Raw genomic sequence first — 22,060 nt, forward strand, 5'->3', positions numbered from 1 at the left:
ATATCGAAACCCGGGTTTTAGTGTTTTAAGTTTGAACGTACCGCTGGACCACGAGGAAGCAAACCTACTGGCTAGCTTTTGTGTCGTTCAGTTTATTCATAATCCGCTAGATGGCTTTTTTGTTTGAGTATGTTTTGAGCGCGACACTACACTGTTAATAGGCTATCTGCGCCCTTTTCAATGCGAGGAACCGAACCCCGGATTTTATCATCGTAAGTACGTAAACTTAGCGCTGAAGTACCGACAAAAGAAATATTTTTGTCAAATTTAGTAAAACGCCGTTTACTGAACATTCTGTATAAAGTCGATAGAAATCTTTAAATAAAGGTTTTGTGTTTATTTAGATAAATACTGCTAGTGTGTTTCCGCTAGATGGGGTATGAGTTAAGAGCTAATAATAAGTAAATATTATACTAGGCGTGTATATTATCTGACTATATATATCACGTTTAGCCCAAGAAGGCAAGTTGCTTCGTAAAAATAATTAACATTTCCTTCTTTTATTCACTAAATACAATGCTAAACTATGAACTATTTGCGTTGTAAACCTTCGACCGAACCACGGGAGAGCCACCTACGTTGTGCCTATCGTAGGGATTGAATCTCGGGGTTTTGCGTTGTAAAGTTTCAAGCTCACCACTGAACCACGGGAGAATGGAGATCAAAGAAGCATTTAACCGAGGTGTTTGTTTTCCAGATGAATTACTCCTAAACCATAAAAATAACGAATCCTTTACACGCTTATTTTATTGTAACTGAAAACAGAACATAAAAGTCCTTTAACTTTGTATAAAAATAATCGAATTGTACAATACTAAAATATTTGTGGTTATAACAAACTAATATAATAATTCAAAGGTTGGATCAGATGTTTCTAATGCAGTTCTATCTTGTGATTTTGTTTTGATTTACTCAACTCTTATCAGTATTAATATTCTCTCTATATATATATATATATATATATATATACACACACAAACATATATATATACACAAATATACACTATATAACTTGATATTGATACCACAACTATAGAAGGTTGAGTACGTTATACCAGAAATAAATGTTGAAACTATTTGGCATTTTGTATATAACAGCCCATTCTGGTCTAATATATTCATACGTTCACATCTTAAAAGTATGTTAAGGCTGACGAATATAGATCAGTTTGGGAACCCAGAACCATCAAGAAAAAGGCCTACAAAATGTCCTTTAACAAAGAAGAATGCATGATAAAAGGTTTGATGGCAAAAGCCATCGACATGCCCCAGGTAACAATACGTGACCAAGAAGGACATCTTCCAAGAAAAGTAACACAAATCTCAAGTACATGTTGCTTTCATGACATATCCATTCACCGTCGTATACCTCAACCAACTGGAGAATGAAACAGGCATTCAAAATATTCCATACGAAGATATATCTGTTAAGTCGCCTGAGGCATTGCCTATGGATTTATGAGCGATCCGGTTGTTGAAGCAGGTACATGGCAACAGTCATCTAAGTACACAAGATGATCTACACGTGGTGATGTCTGTAAGTTGGACATAACAGCCTTATGGGGCAATAGAAACCACGCTGCACGGCTATTATCAACATTTATGGTCATCAGAATGTATCAATATACTTTAGGCCTTATGAAAAATAAAGGATGTACCAATACAAGTTACACTTTAGAAGTCATTTCAGGATTTACCATTATAATTCATCAGTCATTGCCAGGTGTACCAGTATACTTAGGAGTCATAACAGGGTGTACCAGTGTACTTCAGGAGTCGTTACTAATTGTTCCAATATAATTTATGAATCATTACAGAGTGTACCACTATACTTTAGGAGTGATTAAAAGGTGTTTCAATATAGTTTAGGAGTCATTACAGTGTGTACCAGTATACTTTAGGAGTCATTACAGAGTTTACCATTATAATTCATCAGTATAGTTTAAGAGTCATTATAGGGTGTACCAGTATAATTTAGAAGTCATTACAGGGTGTACCAGTATAATTTAAAAGTCATTACAAGGACTTCCAATATAGCTTAGAAGTCATTAAAGGTTGTAGTAGTATACTTTAGGAGTCACTACGGTGTACCAGTATATTTTAGGAGTCGTTACTGGGTGTACCTGTATACTTTATGGGTCATTACAGGGTGCACCGATTACTTTATGGGTCATTACAGGGCGTATAGTTAAAATGATCCTTCACCTTACTTACTTGCTAGACAAACAAGAAACATAAAAATAATTCTTCTTAACAGTTTTCTTTAATTTAATCTGTAAGTTGAAATATATAAAAATAAATATGGCAAGAGCGTATCGCTCTCATAATAATTTTGAGATAATACATAATTCCTATCATACTATGAAACAGAGCAACTCGATTGCGGCTAGCTTCGCTGGAGTATTGGATTTTCATCTCAACATTGTGTTCGACAGACAAATTTCTACAACAAATTCCAACTTAAAACCATGGCCCAGCTAGTTTTGAGGGTTCCAGAGTCGAATGTCAGCTGTCGATCTTTTTAGTCAGACCAGACATTACTTTTCTCTATTTTGGGGGAGGGGCACTTGGTTTAAGGGCACGTACGTTTTATTCCTCCAACGATTTTCACAGATAGCTTCAAACGGCAGCATTATTAGTTGGAGCAAATCCCAAACAAATATTAGTCAACTTGCAAGTTGTTGTTTTTTTTTGTCAAATACTTCCTTCTTGAATTACGAAGATGATGTAGTATAGGTAGTTTGTGAGAAACTGATAACAATAACTCGGTTTCTTTCTAAATACATTCTTATAGATCTTCGTTTAGTTTTAATAAATATGTCTTAAAGAAGAAGTATGAACGAAAGCGTCATCGGTTCTTTTATATAAAAAAAATAAAAACTACAAATGCTGACACACATACAAACAAAACAAGCTTAAACAGTGGAGTAATACTAAACATCCAGTCAAATATGAAAAGAGATAAATAAGTATCAGACATGCACAAGAAAAATCGTTCCCTATTTTGAGTGGTTTAATGAGACCTAACACGTGATCCTTAAAATATTTAAAACATTTGGGAAATTATTATTATTATTATTATTACCAACAGAATAAAAAGAACGTGAGATATTTATTGGATTTTATTGTTGATAATACTAGGTTTTATAATATTGTTTAAACATGATTTTAGAAATCTTGAATTGTACTTTTAGATTAGTGTATGATATTATTAGCTTACCTAACGAATTTGATATTTTCAACCAGACAGCCCTTTATGCGATGCATTGACCAAATGGTCAGGAACGTCAAAGGCTCAGGCATGGTCATTCTCAATTTAAATTTTTACCGATACGGAATACAACCAGCCAGCAGCACTCATAGCCTACGTGGCTATTATAAAGCAAATAATACGATTAACCGTCACAATTACAATGTCTTCACAGATGAAGCTTCGAAACGCGTTTCATATCATATCGACATTTAACTTTGCACATTCCTATCCTCAGTCTGGTACACTGCGTCTATCCTTAACAATTCAAAGTAAGTGTGGGTTTGGAGAAAATGTACGAAGATTCATTTCTAACTGAAACTTTCAAAACTAACTTAATCTTGAGCGATATTATTAGGATTATGGCCGAAAATGTCGATAATTTATGACTGACCGCATTCTAAGAATTGTAAATTTCAGTTTTCCGGCTTACTAATTTAAAACATTAAATTTTCCTAGTTAGTCCGTTATATAGTACTGAATTTCTAAACCCAAGTTTCTCTAGCTTGATTCGTTACACATTGCTTTCCTGGTTGTCATATGTACTCATTTCTTATCAAAAATTCTTATTAATAAATAGAAAGGACCATAAATATCTAAAGGGCCCATGCATAAAACATTATAGCGACAAACTAAATTTCCTGAATAAAAAGTGACCAGCTAATATCATAATAAAACAATTTGCAGTGAACCTTTCTGTTGTAAAGAAAAATTAAAAGTATTCTCAACTGTAAACAAAAATCAACAACACAGTAGTGTGTCTAGAAAAAGTGAAACAAAAACAGATGGTTGATACGATAAACTTTCTCTCACATCCTGTCTCTTGAATGGAGATTAACTATAGAAACGACTACAGATAATCTAGCATCTGGTGATAAATGAAAATTTATTTCGATTTCCGTTGAAAAGTGGATTTATCCAAATAAACTGTATTAAATTTTAGAAATATTTTTGGTGAAAAGCCTTACCAAAATACTGTAGTTTCTTCTTCCAGAAACGTTTTTTTATTGCGCACGGGATTAAGTTAAAATAGGAAACAGAGGATGAAAAATTGAACTTCCAATTTTAATTCCCTTGAATAGCCTCAGGCCATTTTTTCAGAAGAAATTGTTATAGCATTGATATCTAAAAGATCATATTACATCACGTACTACTGGTGGAATCTGAAATCTGTTTTCAACATGTACTCCCTTCAATAGAAGGGAACAGAACTAAACAACAGAATGTAATCACCTAGAAATACTAATTACTAACTTAAAGAGAACTAAACAAGGGAATGTAATCAACTAAACAATACTGATTGCTAACATAAACAGAAATAAACAACGGAATACAATCACCTAGACAATACTGATTGTTAACTTAAACAGAACTAAACAGTGGAGTGTAATCATCTAGACAATACTGACTGCTAACTTCAATAGAACTATCAAGATAATGCAATGACCTGACCAAAACACACTCCATATCTTGGGGTCTCAGGTACGTTATAAAAGTTATAGTCACATTCCACTATTCGAAAGAAAGAAGTAGCCAAAGAGTTGACGGTTTATCCTCTATTAAAGAAGTACAATATTATAGTTAGCTGTGTGCAGATTTCAAAGAAATTATTACCTAACACTGCCACTTTGGCAAAAATGAGTTTTTGGTAAAAGTACTTTGTGTAAGTCAAATCAACCATGCAGTAATTATTGTTAAATAACTATGCATAAAATTATTATTTAAATATTAGATAAATACGATACTCTATATTCAAAATTAATATTGTTCAAATAATACACATTTTTTTCCGTAGCGCAGGAAACCAACAAGATAAACACAACGTTTTTGAACATTGAATAACATTATTACTTAGTTACAATGTGCGTTTATCAATTATCAAACACAAATCGGCATGCACAACACAACTAATACAAGAAATTCTACGAAGTAAACAGCAAGAGGCCCGGCATGGCCAGGTTTTTAAGGCACTCAACTCGTAATCTGAGGGTCGCGGGTTCGAATTCCCGTCGCACCAAACATGCTCGCCCTTTCAACCGTGAGAGTGTTATAATTTATGGTCAATCCCACTATTCGTTGGTAAAAAAGTAGTCCAAGAGTTGGTGGTGGGAGGCAATGACTAGCTGCTTTCGCTTTAGTCTTACACTACTAAATTAGGGACCTCGTGTAGCTTTGCGCGAAATTCAAAGAAAAACAAATTACAATGTATTTTATTTTTTGACTCTTTAGTATTAGATTACATCGGAATTTTGTTAATTTTCCTTAACAAGTCATGCGGGAGTACATATTTAAAATAATAAATGCACTACGTTAAAATCAATACACAATTTCAAAATAATAATTCTCCATGTTTCAACGTATAATCTTAAGGAGTTGAGCTTGCAAGCGATAAATTTCATACTTTGTATTTTCTTAAATATCACCTGACCTTCTATAAGTTTGTATTCGTGCATAAAGATCAGAACAGATCTCGTCCCATTCTTAAATATTGGAACAGGTCTCGCCCCATTCTTAAATATTAGAACAGGTCTCGCCCCATTCTTAGATGTTAGAACAGGTCTCGTCCCATTCTTAGATGTTAGAACAGGTCTCGTCCCATTCTTAAATATTAGAACAGGTCTCGTCCCATTCTTAAATATTAGAACAGGTCTCGTCCCATTCTTAGATATTAGAACAGGTCTCGTCCCATTCTTAAATATAAGAACAGGTCTCGTCCCATTCTTAGATATTAACTGGATCTTCATCTCTAATCTCTCCTTGATAATTTTTAATTCTTTTAAATTTCATTATTCTTAGCGATTATCAAGTATTAGTTGCTGTAATATCTGAAATGTAGATTGGTTTGTTTTGAATTTCGAGCAAAGCTACACGAGGGCTATCTGCGCTGGCCGTCCCTATTTTAACAGTGTAAGACAAGAGGGAAGACAGCTTGTCATTATCACCAACCGCCAATTCTTGGGCCATTCTTTTACCAACGAATAGTGAGATTGACCGTTACATTATAAAGCTCCTACTGCTAAAAGGGCAACCATCTTCGGTGTGATGGGGAATCGAACTTGCCACCCTCAGATAACGAGTCGAGCGCCCTAACCACATGGCCATGCCGGGCCTCATAGAATAATAGCTCGCAGTTAGTGTTGTCTTTACCTGTCTATCATTATTGTTTTGTGTTATATTAGGAACTGATAACACATTAACTTGGATAACGGGTTAAAGCATCAACCACCTGGTTGTGTCCGGCCCTGAAATTTAGAAGAAAGAATTATAAATTATTAAATAGAGATAAAGATCCAATCTGGCGAATATCTAAGGATGTGGCGAAAAACTGTTCTGGTATTCATGCACAAGTGCAAAATTACAGACAGGTTAGGTGATAAAAATAAGAAAATACAAAACGTTAAATTCACCGCTTACAACTTCCACTCCTGAAGATGGCGTGTGGCACGTCGAAAAATGTAAAGCATTACTCTGAAAAATATTGTAACTCTGTACTGATTTTAACGTTGAAAATTTATTAGTTTAACACTGGATACAAGTACCGATATAAAACAGTTTAACTTACAGTATGAAAGTTAACAAGCAGTGTGATTCACAGTAGACAGATTAACAACCAGTGTGATTCACAGTAGACAGGTTAACAACCAGTTTGATTCACAGTAGACAGGTTAACAACCAGTGTGATTCACAGTAGACAGGTTAATATGCAGTGTGATTCACAGTAGACAGGTTACCAACCAGTTTGATTCACAGTAGACAGGTTAACAACCAGTTTGATTCACAGTAGACAGGTTAACAAGCAGTGTGATTCACAGTAGACAGGTTAACAAGCAGTGTGATTCACAGTAGACAGGTTAACAAGCAGTGTGATTCACAGTAGACAGGTTAACAAGCAGTTTGATTCACAGTAGACAGGTTAACAAGCAGTGTGATTCACAGTAGACAGGTTAACAACCAGTTTGATTCACAGTGGACAGGTTAACAAGAAGTGTGATTCACAGTAGACAGGTTAACAACCAGTTTGATTCACAGTAGGCAGGTTTTCACAGTAGACAGGTTAACAACCTGTGTAATTCATAGTACGATCCAGTTTCAACAATCTGTTCGTATACCTTGGTTCTCTGCAGAACTACCACTTCATAAGTTGGTCAGTATTACGGACACCTCCAAGCCGACCTGGTCTACGTCAGTTCCCACACTTATACAACAACCAGTTCTTAAGATTATCCCGTAAAAAATGTGTTTAAATAATTTGGTTCACCAATCTAGACCTTTACAGACAGGAGAGGAGGTGCTGCAGGTTGGCTGGTTGCTTTCCTTTTGAACAGTAGTTCGAAATTAGAGGCGTCTATACCTGAGTCATAAAAGCCTCTGATCTGAAAATGTAGCCCTAATGTCCATCAGATATCGCTATGGTCAATAGAGAAAGTCTTAACGCAAGTTTTAACCACATTGAAACTAACACTGTTCATATATCTACGAAAATGTCGAAGTCATCCATTTATAATCCTGTGGACTTAACAGATACGTTTTATTTATTGTTTTGACTTATGCATTACAATGTCAAATATGTTTGTTCCAATACAGAAAAAAAATGTCTAGATTGGGGAGTATTTGGTTAGAGGGAAAAAACAAGCACGAAACATAAAGACGGTAAGTAATAAAGACTGACGAAACAATGTTCGAAAGTGAGGCCTACTTTTATTGGCCTCGAGTTGCAGTGCAGATCATGATTCTTCATTACTCTCTACATCAGGGAGAAGAGACTCGCCTACGCAGCGGAAATGACATGCACGTGGATCAGAACAGGCTCGCTCGTGAAAACTTCAATTCGAAGAATCCTAATTACTGACGTAATGGAGGGAGAATTAATGAATTTAAATTAGTTGTATTGTTTAATGTAAGTAGATAGTCTGGTATGATGACAGTCTCAACATGGGTGGAAGGAAGGTAAAGAAGGTGGGAGTTACTGACGGCGTTTAACGTATACAGTGATCAGAGAAAGACGCAACTCTTTCGTTATTGATTGATTGGGTCAGCTTATAGAAGATAATAGAAAAAAAACGTTTCTAATTACGGGTTAGTTGGAAACTAATTCCCTTGTTTAATCAAACAAAAGCTTTTTTAAAGAAAATACTAATTTTCACAAGACATTAGCGACTAAGTACCCGTATTATATCTGGTATGGACGGCAGGTAGATCTTAAGATTTTGTTATAGAAATGCAGTAACATGATTTGCTTACTAAAAAGTATTTGCTGTTAATATATTGCGTCTGATTATCTCAATAAAAAGTATTTACTGTTAAATTTAGGGTGTGATTTTCTTGATAGACAATATTTACTGTCAAAATGTAGCGTCTGACTACTTTAACAGAAAGTATTTAATGTTAAAACATAGCTTAATATTATATTTAAGTCTAAAGATTTACAACACTAAAATCAGGGGTTCTATTCCCCTTGGTGGACTCAGCAGATAGCCTGAAGTGACTTTGCAATAAGAAAATTATCTTAACGGAAAACACTTTCTGTTAAAATTCAACGTACGATTTTCTTAATAGAAATTATTAACTGTTAAAGTTTAGTGACATCATTTTCAAACTAAAGTCTCCTGTGAGTCAGTGGGAATATTATGCACCACAACGCTAAGATCTGTGCTTCGATCCTTCTAGAGCGAAAGGGATGGATGTAGTGAGGAATCTCATTAAGCAGCTTTACACGACGAAAAAAATAAATTTTTTTAACACATGATGACAAGAGTGAATAAAATACGTTCTCAAAGGCCAAAGAAACATTTATTAGGATTGATTGTACCGTCATAATGCCCTCAGAACATGTTTAGTGTGAGACGGATTCGAACCCACGACTCCCATATTATGAGTCATACGCCCTAACCTCGTGGCCATTCCAGACCCTCAAAACATTTATTCGTGAATAACAATGTAAGTAATGATTTACTCTACCTGAATTATAAATAACAACAGTATTTCCTCTCCATGCAGTATATATAACAACACCATTCCCTCTACCTGAATTAAAAAAACAAAACTATTCCCTCTAGCTGAATTATAAGTAACAACAGTATTCTCTCTATCAGAATTATAAATAATAAAAGCATTACCTCTACCTCAATTATAACTAAAAAAAGTATTCCCTCCGCCTAAATCACGAATAACAATAGTATTCCATCTACCTGAATTATAAACAACAATACAATTCCCTCTAGGTGATTTATAAATAACAACAGTACTCCCTCTAAATGAATTATAAATAAGAATATGTTTTACTCTTCTTGAATTATTAATAACAACAGTATTCCCTCTACCCAAATCATAAACAACATTATTCCCTCTACCTCAATTTTAAATAACAATAGTATTAACTCCACCTGAATTATAAATAACAACAGTATTCCATCTACCTGAATCACAAATAAAAACAATATTCCTTCTACCTGAAGTTTAAAAAATTTATACCATTCCCTCTACTTGAATTATAAGTGACAACAGTATTCCCATACCTGAATCACAAATAACAATACTATTCCCTCTACTTGAATCATAAAAAACAACACAATTCCCTCTAACTGATTTATAAATAACAACAGTATTCCCTCTACATGAATTATAAATGAGAAGAGTATTTACTCTACTTGAATTATAAATAACAATATTCACTTTACCAAAATCGTCAATAACAAAACTACTCCCTCTACCTGAATTATAAATCAGAACAGTATTGCCTCTCCCTGAATTATAAATAATAACAGTATTCCCTTAACCTTTATGATAAATATCAACAGTATTCCGTCTCCCTGAATTATAAATAACAACAGAAATTCCTCTACCTGAATTATAATAACAACAGTATTCCCTCCACTTTAACCATAAATAACAACATTACTCCCTCTTCCTGTATTATAAATAACTACAGTATATCCTCTACCTGAATTATAAATAACAACAGTATTCCCTTCACCTGAATCACAAATAACAACACAACTTCCACGAACTGAATTATAAGTAACAAAAGTATTCCATCCGCCTGAATCATGAATAACAATAGTATTCCATCTACCTGAATTATAAACAACAATACTATTCCTTCTAAGTGATTTAAAATAACAACAGTATTCCCTCTACATGAATTATAAATAAGAATATGTTTTACTCTTCTTGAATTATAAATAACAACAGTATTCCCTCTACCCAAATCATAAATAACAACACTACTCCCTCTACCTCAATTATAAATAATAACAGTATTCCCTTAACCTTCATCTTAAATATCAACAGTATTTACTCTACATGAATTATAAATAAATATAGTATTCCCTCAGCCTCAATTATATATAACAATAGTATTTCCTCTACCTCAATTATAAATATGTATAATATTTACTCTACATAAATTATAAATAACAACAATATTCCCTTCACCTGAATCATAAATAACAACACTACTTCCTCTACCTGAATTATAAGTAAAAAAAGTATTCCCTCCGCATGAATCACGAATAACAACAGTATTCCATCTACCTGAATTATAAACAACAATACTATTCCCGTTAAGTGATTTATAAATAGCAACAGTATTCCTTCTACCTGAATTATAAATGAGAATAGTATTTACTCTACTTGAATTATAAATAACAGTATTCACTTTACCAAAATCATAAATAACAACACTACTCCCTCTACCTGAATTATAAATAAGAACGGTATTGCCTCTCCCTGAATTATAAATAATAACAGTATTCCCTTAACCTTCACCATAAATATCAACATTATTTACTCTACCTGAATTATAAGTAACAACAGTATTCTCTCTATCAGAATTATAATTAACAACAGCATTCCGTCCACCTTAACCATAAATAACAACATTATTCCCTCTCCCTGTATTATAAATAACAACAGTATCCCTCTACCTGAATTATAAATAACAGCATTTCCTCTTCCTGAATTATAAGTAACAATAGTATTCCCTCATCCTGAATTATATATAACAGCATTTCCTCTTCCTGAATTATAAGTAACAATAGTATTCCCTCAGCCTGAATTATATATAACAACAGTATTTCCTCTACCTCAATTAAATATATGTATAATATTTACTCTATATAAATTATAAATAACAACACTACTCCCTCTACCTGAATTATAAGTAACAAAAGTATTCCCTCCGCCTGAATCACGAATAACAATAGTATTCCATCTACCTGAATTATAACAAGAATACTATTCCCTCTAAGTAATTTATAAATAACAACACTATTCCCTCTACATAAATTATAAATAAGAATATGTTTTACTCTTCTTGAATCAAAAATAACAACACTCCTTCCTCTACCTCAATTATAAATAATAACAATATTCTCTCTACCATTATCATAAATAGCAATAGTATTCAATCTATATGAATAATAAATAACAACAGTATTCCATCTATATGAATAATAAATAACAACAGTATTCTCTCTACAAGAATCAGAAATAACAAAAGTATTCCCTCTACCTGAATTATAAATAACAACAGTATTCTCTTTACTTGAATCATACATAAACCCAGTAATCCCTTTACCTGAACCATAAAAAACAACACCACTCACTCAATCTGAATTATCAATAAAAAAGCAGTCTCTCCTCCAGAATCATAAATAACAACAGCATTCCTTCTACCTGAATTATAAATAAGTATAGTATTCGATCTGCTTAAATTATAAAAAACAACAGTATTCTCTCAACCTGAATTATAAATAACAACAGTATTCTCTCAACCTGAATTATAAATAACAACAGTATTTTCTCTACCAGAATCAAAAATAACAACAGTATTCTTCCTAACAGAATCATAAATAACAACACTACTCTCTCTACCTGAATTATAAATAACAACAGTAATTCCTCTACCACAATTATAAATATCAATAGTATTTACTCTTCTTGAATTATAACTAAAAACAGTGTTCCTTTCACCTGAATCATTAAAACAACACTAATCCCTCTCCCTCAATTATAAATAACAACAGTATTTCCTCTATCTGAATTATAAACATCAATAGTATTTACTCTACTTGAATTATAAATAACAACACTGTTCCCTTTACCTGAATCATATATTACAACACTACTCCCTCTCCCTCAATTATAATTAACAACATTATTTCCTCTACCTGAATTATAAACATCAATAGTATTTACTCAACTTGAATTAAAAATAATCACATTCTTCCCTTTACCTGAATCATAAATAACAACAGTATTCCCTCAACCAGAATCACAAATAAAAACAATATTCGCTCCACATGAATTAAAAGTGACAACAGTATACCCAGTACCAGAATCACAAATAACAATAATATTCCCTATAACTGATTTATAAATAACAACAGTATTCCCCTACCTGAATTATAAATGAGAATAGTATTTACACTACTTGAATTATAAATAACAGTATTCCCTATAACTGAATTATATATAATAGTATTCTCACTACTTGAATTATAAATAACTATACTATTCCCTCTACGTGAATTATAAATAACAACAGTATTGCCTGAACCTCAATAATAAATAACAGCACTACTCATTCTATCGGAATTATAAATAAAAACAGTATTTCCTGTACCTGAATTATAAATAACAATAGTATTTACTCTACTCGAATTATATATATCAACAGTATTCCCTTTACCTGAATCATAAATAACAGTATTCAATCTACCTGAATCACAAATAACAACAACATTTCCTATACCTGAATTTAAAAAAAACTATACTATTCCCTCTCCCTCAATTATAAGTGACATCAGAATTCCCTCGACCTGAATCACAAATAACAATAGTATTCCCAAAACCTGAATTATAAATAAAAACAGTATTTCCTCTACCAGAATAATAAATAAGAATAGTATTTACTCTGCTTGAATTATAAAAAACAACAGTATTCCCTTAAACTGAATCATAAATAACAACACTACTCCATCTCCTTGAATTATAAATAAAAACAGTTTTTCCTCTACCTGAATTATAAATAAGAATAGAATTTACTCCACCTGAATTATAAATAACAACAGTAATCCCTTAACCTCAATCACAAATAACAGCACTACTCCCTCTACCTGAATTATAAATAACAACAGTATTTACTGTACCTGAATAATAAATAACAATAGTATTTACTCTACACGAATTATATATATCAACAGTATTCCCTTTACCTGAATCGTAAATAACAGTATTCCCTTTATTTGAATTATAAACAACAACAGTATGTCCTATACCTGAATTATAAATAAAAATAGTATTCCCTCTACGTAAATTATAAATAGCAACAGTATTTCCACTGCCTAAATTATAAATAACAATAATATTTCCTCAACCTACAGTTTAAATAACAACACTATTTTCTATACCTGAATTATAAGTAACAACAGTATTCTCTCTACCAGAATTATAAATAACAACAGTATTCCCTCTACCTGAATTATTAATAAAATTCAGTATTTACTATACTTGAATTATAAATAACAACACTATTCCCTATAACTGATTTAAAAATAACAACAGTATTCCCTCTACCAGAATTACAAATAAGAGTAATAATTACTCGACTTGAATTATAAATAACAACAGTATACCCTCCACCTGAATCATAAATAACCGTATTCTCTTCACCTGAATTATAAATAACAACAGAATTCTCTCTACCAGAATCATAAATAGCAACAGTATTCTCTTCTCCTGAATCACAAATAACAATAGTATTCCCTCTACCAGAATCATAAATAATAACAGTAATACCTCTACCACCAGTATAAATACCAACTCTATTCCCTCTACTTAAAATAAAAAACAATACAATTCCTTCAACCTCAATTATAAGTAACAACAGTACTCTCTCTACCAGAATAATAAATAACAACAGTATTCCCTCCACTTGATTCATAAATAACAACAGTACTTCCTCTACCTGAATCATAAATAAAAACATCACTCCCTCTACATCAATTATAAATAACAACAGTATTTCCTCTACCTGAATTATAAATAATAACAGTATTCCCTATATCTGAATTTAAAAAACAATACTATTCCCTCTACCTGAATTATAAATAACAACAATGTCCTCTACTTGAATTATAATAAAAACAGTATTTCATCTACCTACAGAATAAATTACAACACTATTCCCTATATCTGAATTTAAAAAACAATACTATTCCCTCCACTTGACTTATAAATAGCAACAGTATTCCCTCTAGCTGAATTATAAATAAGAATAGAATTTACTATACTTGAATTATAAATAACAACACTATTCCCTCTATTTGAATTATAAATAAGAATAGAATTTACTCTACCTGAATTATAAATAGCAACAGTAATCCCTTAACCTCAATCACAAATAACAGCACTACTCCCTCTACCTGAATTATAAATAACAACAGTATTTACTGTACCTGAATAATAAATAACAATAATATTTACTCTACACGAATTATATATATCAACAGTATTCCCTTTACCTGAATCTTAAATAACAGTATTCCCTCTATTTGAATTATAAATAAAAACAGTATGTCCTCTACCTGAATTATAAATAAAAATAGTATTCCCTCTACGTAAATTATAAATAGCAACAGTATTTCCACTGCCCAAATTATAAATAACAATAATATTTCCTCAACCTACAGTTTAAATAACAACACTATTTTCTATACCTCAATTATAAGTAACAACAGTATTCTCTCTGCCAGAATTATAAATAACAACAGTATTCCCTCTACCTGAATTAAAAAAAAAATACACTATTTACTATACTTGAATTATAAATAACAACACTATTCCCTATAACTGATTTAGAAATAACAACAGTATTCCCTCTACCAGAATTACAAATAAGAGTAGTAATTACTCTACTTGAATTATAAATAACAACAGTATTACCTCTACCACCAGTATAAATACCAACTCTATTCCCTCTACTTAAAATAACAAACAATACAATTCCCTCTACCTCAATTATAAGTAACAACAGTACGCTCTCAACCAGAATAATAAATAACAACAGTATTCCCTCCACTTGATTCATAAATAACAACAGTACTTCCTCTACCTTAATCATAAATAAAAACATCACTCCCTCTACATGAATTATAAATAACAACAGTATTTCCTCTACCTGAATTATAAATAACAACAGTATTCTCATCACCTAAATTATAAATAACAACAGTATTCCCTCTACATGAATTATAAATAAAAAGAGTATTTCCTCTTCCTGCAAAATAAATAACAACACTATTCCCTCTATCTGAATTTTAAAAAAAAATACTATTCCCTCTACCTGAATTATAAATAACAACAGTAATCCCTCTACCTGAAACACAAATAACAACAGTATTCCCTCTACCTGAATTATAAATAAGAATAGAATTCATTTTACCTGAATTATAAATAACAACAGTATTCCCTTAACCTCAATCATAAATAACAGCACTACTCCCTCTACTTGAATTATAAATAACAAAAGTATTTCCTATACCTGAATAATAAATAACAATAGTATTTACTCCACTCGAATTATATATAACAACAGTATTCCCTTTACCTGAATCAAAATAGCAATAGTATTCCCTCTACCTGAATTATAAATAACAAAGGTACTCCATCTCCCAGATCTATAAAAAAGAATAGTATTTACTCTTCTTAAATTAAAAAAAACAACATATTTACTCTAATTGAATTATAAATGACAACAGTATTCCCTCTACCTGAATTATAAATAACAACAGTATTTCCTCCACTGAAATATAAATATCAACAGCACTCCCTCTACGTACCTGAATTATAAATAAGAATAGTATTACCTTCACTTGAATTATAAATAACAACAGTACTCCCTCTAACTGAATCTTCAATAACAACAGTACTCCCTCTAACTGAATCATAAATAACAACACTACACCCTCTACCTGAAATATAAACAACAACAGTATTCAGTCCACCTGAATCATCAATATCAACAGTGTTCCCTCTACCTGAATCACAAGTAACAACAATATTCCCTGTAACTGAATTACAAATAATAACAGTATTTCCTCTACCTGAATTATAACAACAGTATTCCCTCTACCTGAATTATAAATAACAACAGTATTCCCTCTAACTGAATCACAAATAACAACAGTATTCCCTAAACCCCAATCATAAATAACAGCACTACACCCTCTACCTGAATTCTAAATAACAAAAGTATTTCCTCAACCTGAATTATAAATAACAATAGTATTTACTCCACTCGAATTATATATAACAACATTATTCCCTTTACCCGAATCACAAATAGCAATAGTATTCCCTCTACCTGAATTACAAATAACAACAGTATTTCCTCCACTGAAATATAAATATCAACTGCACTCCCTCTACGTACCTGAATTATAAATAGGAATAGTATTACCTCTACTTGAATTATAAATAACAACAGTACTCCCTCTAACTGAATCATAAATAACAACACTACTCCCTCTACCTGAATTATAAATAACAACAGTATTCAGTCTACTTGAATTAGAAATAACAACATTATTCCATCTACCTGAATCACAAATAACAACAATATTCACTGTAACTGAATTACAAATAACAACAGTATTTCCTCCACCTGAATTATCAATAACAACAGTACTTTCCTCACCGAAACTATAAATTAGAATAGAATTAACTTTACTTGAATTAAATAACAAGTGTATTTTCTCTTCCTGCAGAATAAATAACAACACTATTCCCTCTACCTGAATTTAATATACAATACTATTTCCTCAACCTGAATTATAAATAACAACAGTATTCCCTCTACCTGAATTATAAATAACAACATTATTCCCTCTACCTGAATTTAACATACAATACTATTCTCTCTACGTGAATTATAAATAACAACATTATTCCCTCTACCTGAATTTAACATACAATACTATTCTCTCTACGTGAATTATAAATAACAACATTATTCTCTCTAATTGATTGATAAATAACAACAGTATTCCCTTTACCTGAATCATAAATAACAACAATATTCCCTCTACCTGAATTATAAATAAGAATAGTATTCCCTGTATTTGAATTATAAATAACAACAGCATTCCCTTTACCTGAATTATAAATAACAACAGAATTTCCTCTACCTGAATTATAAATAAGAATAGAATTAACTTTACTTGAATTATATATAACAACAACATTTCCTTTACATGAATCACAAATAACAATAGTATTCCTCTACCTGAATCACAATTAAGAATAGTATTCCCTCTACTTGAATCATAAATAACAACACTACCTCCTCTACCTAAATCACAAATAAAAACAATATTCCCTCTACCTGAATTATAAAAAAACAACACTATTCTCTCTACGTGAATTATAAGTAACAACACCATTCCCTCTAACTGATTTATAAATAACAACAGATTTTCCTCTACCTGAATTATAAATAAAAAGAGTATTTCCTCGTCCTGCAGTATAAATAACAACACTATTCCCTCTATCTGAATTTAAAAAACACTACTATTCACTCTACCTGAATTATAAATAACAACAGTATTCCCTCTACCTGAAATATAAAAAAGAATAGTATTTACTTTTCTTAAATTACAAAAAACAACATATTTACTCTAATTGAATTATAAATGACAACAGTATTCCCTCTACCTGAATTATAAATAACAACAGTATTTCCTCCACTGAAATATAAATATCAACAGCACTCCCTCTACGTACCTGAATTATAAATAAGAATATTATTACCTCTACTTGAATTATAAATAACAACAGTACTCCCTCTAACTGAATCATAAATAACAACACTACTCCCCCAACCTGTATTATAAATAACAACAGTATTTAGTCTACTTGAATTAGAAATAACAACAGTATTTTACCTACCTCAACCACAAATAACAATAGTATTCCCTTTACCTGAATTATAAATAGCAACAGTATTCCCACTACCTGAATTATAAATAGCAACAGTATTCCCACTACCTGAATCAAAAATAACAATGGTATTAAATCTACCTGAATCACAAAAACAATAGTATCAAATCGACCTGAAATATAAATATCAATTGTATTCCCTCTACCTGAATCATAAATAACAACATTTCTCCCTCTACCTGAATTATAAATAAGAATAGAATTTCCTCTACCTGAATTATAAATAAGAATAGAATTAACTTTACTTGAATTATATATAACAACAATATTTCCTTTACCTCAATCACAAATAACAATAGTATTCCCTCCACCTGAATTATAAAAATACAATACTATTCTCTCTACGTGAATTAGAAGTAACAACACTATTATCTCTAATTGATTGATAAATAACAACAGTATTCCCTTTACCTTAATCATAAATAACAACACTACTCCCTCTACCTGAATTATAAATAACAACACTATTCTCTCTACCAGAATAATAAATAACAACAATATTTACTCTAATTGAATTATAAATAACAACAGTATTTCCTCTACCACCAGTATAAATAACAACTCTATTCCCTCTACTTAAAATGAAAAACAATACAATTCCCTCTACCTCAATTATAAGTAACAACAGTATTCTCTATACCAGAATTATAAATAACAACACTATTCTCTCTACCAGAATAATAAATAACAACAGTATTTACTCTAATTGAATTATAAATAACAACAGTATTTCCTCTACCACCAGTATAAATAACAACTCTATTCCCTCTACTTAAAATGAAAAACAATACAATTCCCTCTACCTCAATTATAAGTAACAACAGTATTCTCTATACCTGAATTATAAATAACAACAGTATTCTCTCCACCTAATTCTAGAATAACAACAGTACTCCCTCTACCTGAATCATAAATAATTACATAACTCCCTCTACCTGAATCATAAATAAGAATAGTATTTACTCTACTTGAATTATAAATAACAACAGTATTACATTTTCCTGAATCATAAATAACAACACTACTCCTTCTACCTGAGTTATAAATAACAACAGCATTCTCTGTACCAGAATCATAAATAACAACAGTATTCCCTCTACCAGAATCATGACTAACAACAGTATTTCCTCTACATGAATTATAAATAACAACACTATTCCCTCTACCAGAATCATAAATAACAACAGCATTCCCTCTACCTGAATTATAAAAAACAACAGTATTTTTTCTACCAGAATAATAAATAACAACAGTATTCCCTCTACCTGAATTATATATAACAACAGTATTCCCTCTACCTGAATTATACATAACAGTGTTCTGTTCACCTAAATTATATATAATAACAGTATTCCCTCTACCTGAATTATAAATAACAACAGAATTTCCTCTACCTGAATTATAAATAAGAATAGAATTAACTTTACTTGAATTATATATAACAACATTTCCTTTACCTGAATCACAAATGACAATAGTATTCCCTCTGCCTGAATTATAAATAACAACTGTATTCCCTCTACCTGAATCATAAATAACAACACTATTTCCTCTACCTGAATCATAAATAACAACAATATTCCCTCTACCTGCATTATAAAAAAACAATACTATTCTCTCTAATTGACTGATAAATAACAACAGTATTCCCTTTACCTGAATCACAAATAACAACACTACTCCCTCTACCTGAATTATAAATTACAACAGTATTCTCTCTACCAGAATCATAAATAACAACAGTATTTACTCTAATTGAATTATAAATAACAACAGCATTCCCTCTACCTGAATTATAAATAACAACAGTATTCCCTCTACCTGAATTATAAATAACAACAGTATTCCTCTACCTGAATTAAAAGACAATACTATTCCCTCTACCTGAATTATATATAACAACATTTCCTCTACCTGAATTATAAATAAGAATAGTATTTACTCTACTTCAATTATAAATAACAACAATATTCCCTTTACCTGAATCACAAATAACAACACTACTCCCTCTACCGAAATTATAAACAACAACAGTATTCTCTGTACCAGAATCATAAATAACAACAATATTTCCTCTACCTGAATCATAAATAAGAATAGTATTTACTCTACTTGAATTATAAAAACAACAGTATTTAATTTTCCTGAATCATAAATAACAACACTACTCCCTCTACCTGAGTTATAAATAACAACAGTATTTCCTCTACCTGAATTATAAATAACAACAGTATTTTTTCTACCAGAATCATAAATAACAACAGTATTCCCTCAACCTGAATTATATATAACAACAGTATTCCCTCTACCTGAATTATACATAACAACAGTATTCTGTTCACCTGAATTATATATAATAACAGTATTCCCTCTACCTGAATCATAAATAACAACACTATTCCCTCCACCTGCATTATGAATAACGACGGTATTTTTTCTACCCGAATTATAAATAACAATAATATTCCCTCTACTTAAATTAGAAATTATCCTATTATACGCTTTTGACTTTCACTAGAAGTTTATTGTTTTGTCACTAAATATAATGTTTCAGATGTAATAAAGTATAAAAACAGTTTCATTTTCAAGCATGTCTTAGTGGATTGTCTGGTTAGTAATTTAAACAGTTGATTGTTTGTCTAATTTTAAAATTAAGATGCATTTTTTTTTATAATAATGTCTCTAGTACCGAAAGTGTAGGGTAGAAAATTTAAAGTTAAAAAAATAATGGAAAACTTTTAACCCTTTACATTATTTTACAATATATTAATCAAGTTAGTTCTTAAATTAATTTGAATGTATTTACTCACCATTTCTCAAAAACATTTAATAGTGATGTAGCATATCAATGTTTAGTACGTTGCACCCACATAACTTTCTTCAGATTGCTGGAAGAAAACCAATATCTACGTAAATACTTACAACATCCAATAGAAAATAATTAATAAATATTAGTATGTGAATTTTTATCCGAAAAACAGTGTCGCCAAATGACCCAACCGCAGCGTACTGTTTAAAAATAAATATATAAAAAGGCCAATTACAAAAAATATACCAAATTATACTAAATACACCCTACAAATAACCTCATCTACTATAATTAAATAACAAAATTACACCAAAATGACACCACTATGTGTTATATTAGTATCATAAGAACTGAAGATAAACATGAACAGGAAAAAAAACGAAACTTCCTAATTTCTAAAGAAAACGATAGAACACAAATAAAAGTTCAACATTTTAATGGGAAACAGATTTTGAAATGATAAAAAAGTCAATGTTCGAAACATGTCCTCCAACATACCCTTTCAGCTGTAGGGGTGTTATAAAGTGATGGTTAGTTCCACTATTCGTTGATAAAAAGAGTAGCCCAACATTTAACGCTGGTAGTCTATCACTGGCAACTTGTAAAGATATAATTCGTGTAAGTTTGCACGAAATTCCAAGCATTCTTTGTGCTCGTTTTAACTTTGCCCCCAGTGGCACGGCGGCAGGAACCAAAAAAATGTTTATTCCTGCTAAAGTTGACGTTTCGAAGTGTTTCTATGTTGTGGAACTACACAGCAAAACGTGTGTTCTGCCAAAATAAAAACAAAATAAAAAAACTGGTTATTGGCGTTTAGAAGTACCGGATGTTTTTCCTGGCAGGTTAATTTCACCTTGCAAAAATATCTTATCACTTTGTTTTTGACATAGATCGATATGAATGTGCATGTGACCTCAAAACAATTAACTAGACCGTAAAAAAAAAAATTGTAGCTCATAACTTTATGTCACATCTAATGGTAAATCAAAATGTTAAATACT

The 22,060-nt window shown here is 31.2% G+C and overlaps 1 protein-coding gene across 4 annotated transcripts in view; it reads right to left on the minus strand.

Annotated features, from left to right (window-relative positions):
- The window catches only part of LOC143257081 (gamma-aminobutyric acid type B receptor subunit 2-like), a 135,807-nt gene that overhangs the window by 67,053 nt on the left and 46,694 nt on the right, over positions 1–22,060 (minus strand). Inside the window, exons 1-2 of one of the 4 annotated variants that reach the window (XM_076515273.1) lie at positions 21,558–21,820; positions 21,061–21,138 (exon numbers count right to left, since the gene is read on the minus strand). The exons of the other annotated variants lie outside the window; for them this stretch is intronic. Of the exons in view, the coding sequence (XP_076371388.1) occupies positions 21,061–21,063 (3 nt within the window). The 5' untranslated portion in view covers positions 21,064–21,138; positions 21,558–21,820. Of the gene's footprint in view, positions 1–21,060; positions 21,139–21,557; positions 21,821–22,060 lie in introns of those variants that run through there. 4 annotated transcript variants of the gene reach the window in all.

This window comes from Tachypleus tridentatus, chromosome 7, assembly GCF_004210375.1.
Source record: "Tachypleus tridentatus isolate NWPU-2018 chromosome 7, ASM421037v1, whole genome shotgun sequence".
Classification (NCBI taxonomy): domain Eukaryota; kingdom Metazoa; phylum Arthropoda; class Merostomata; order Xiphosura; family Limulidae; genus Tachypleus; species Tachypleus tridentatus.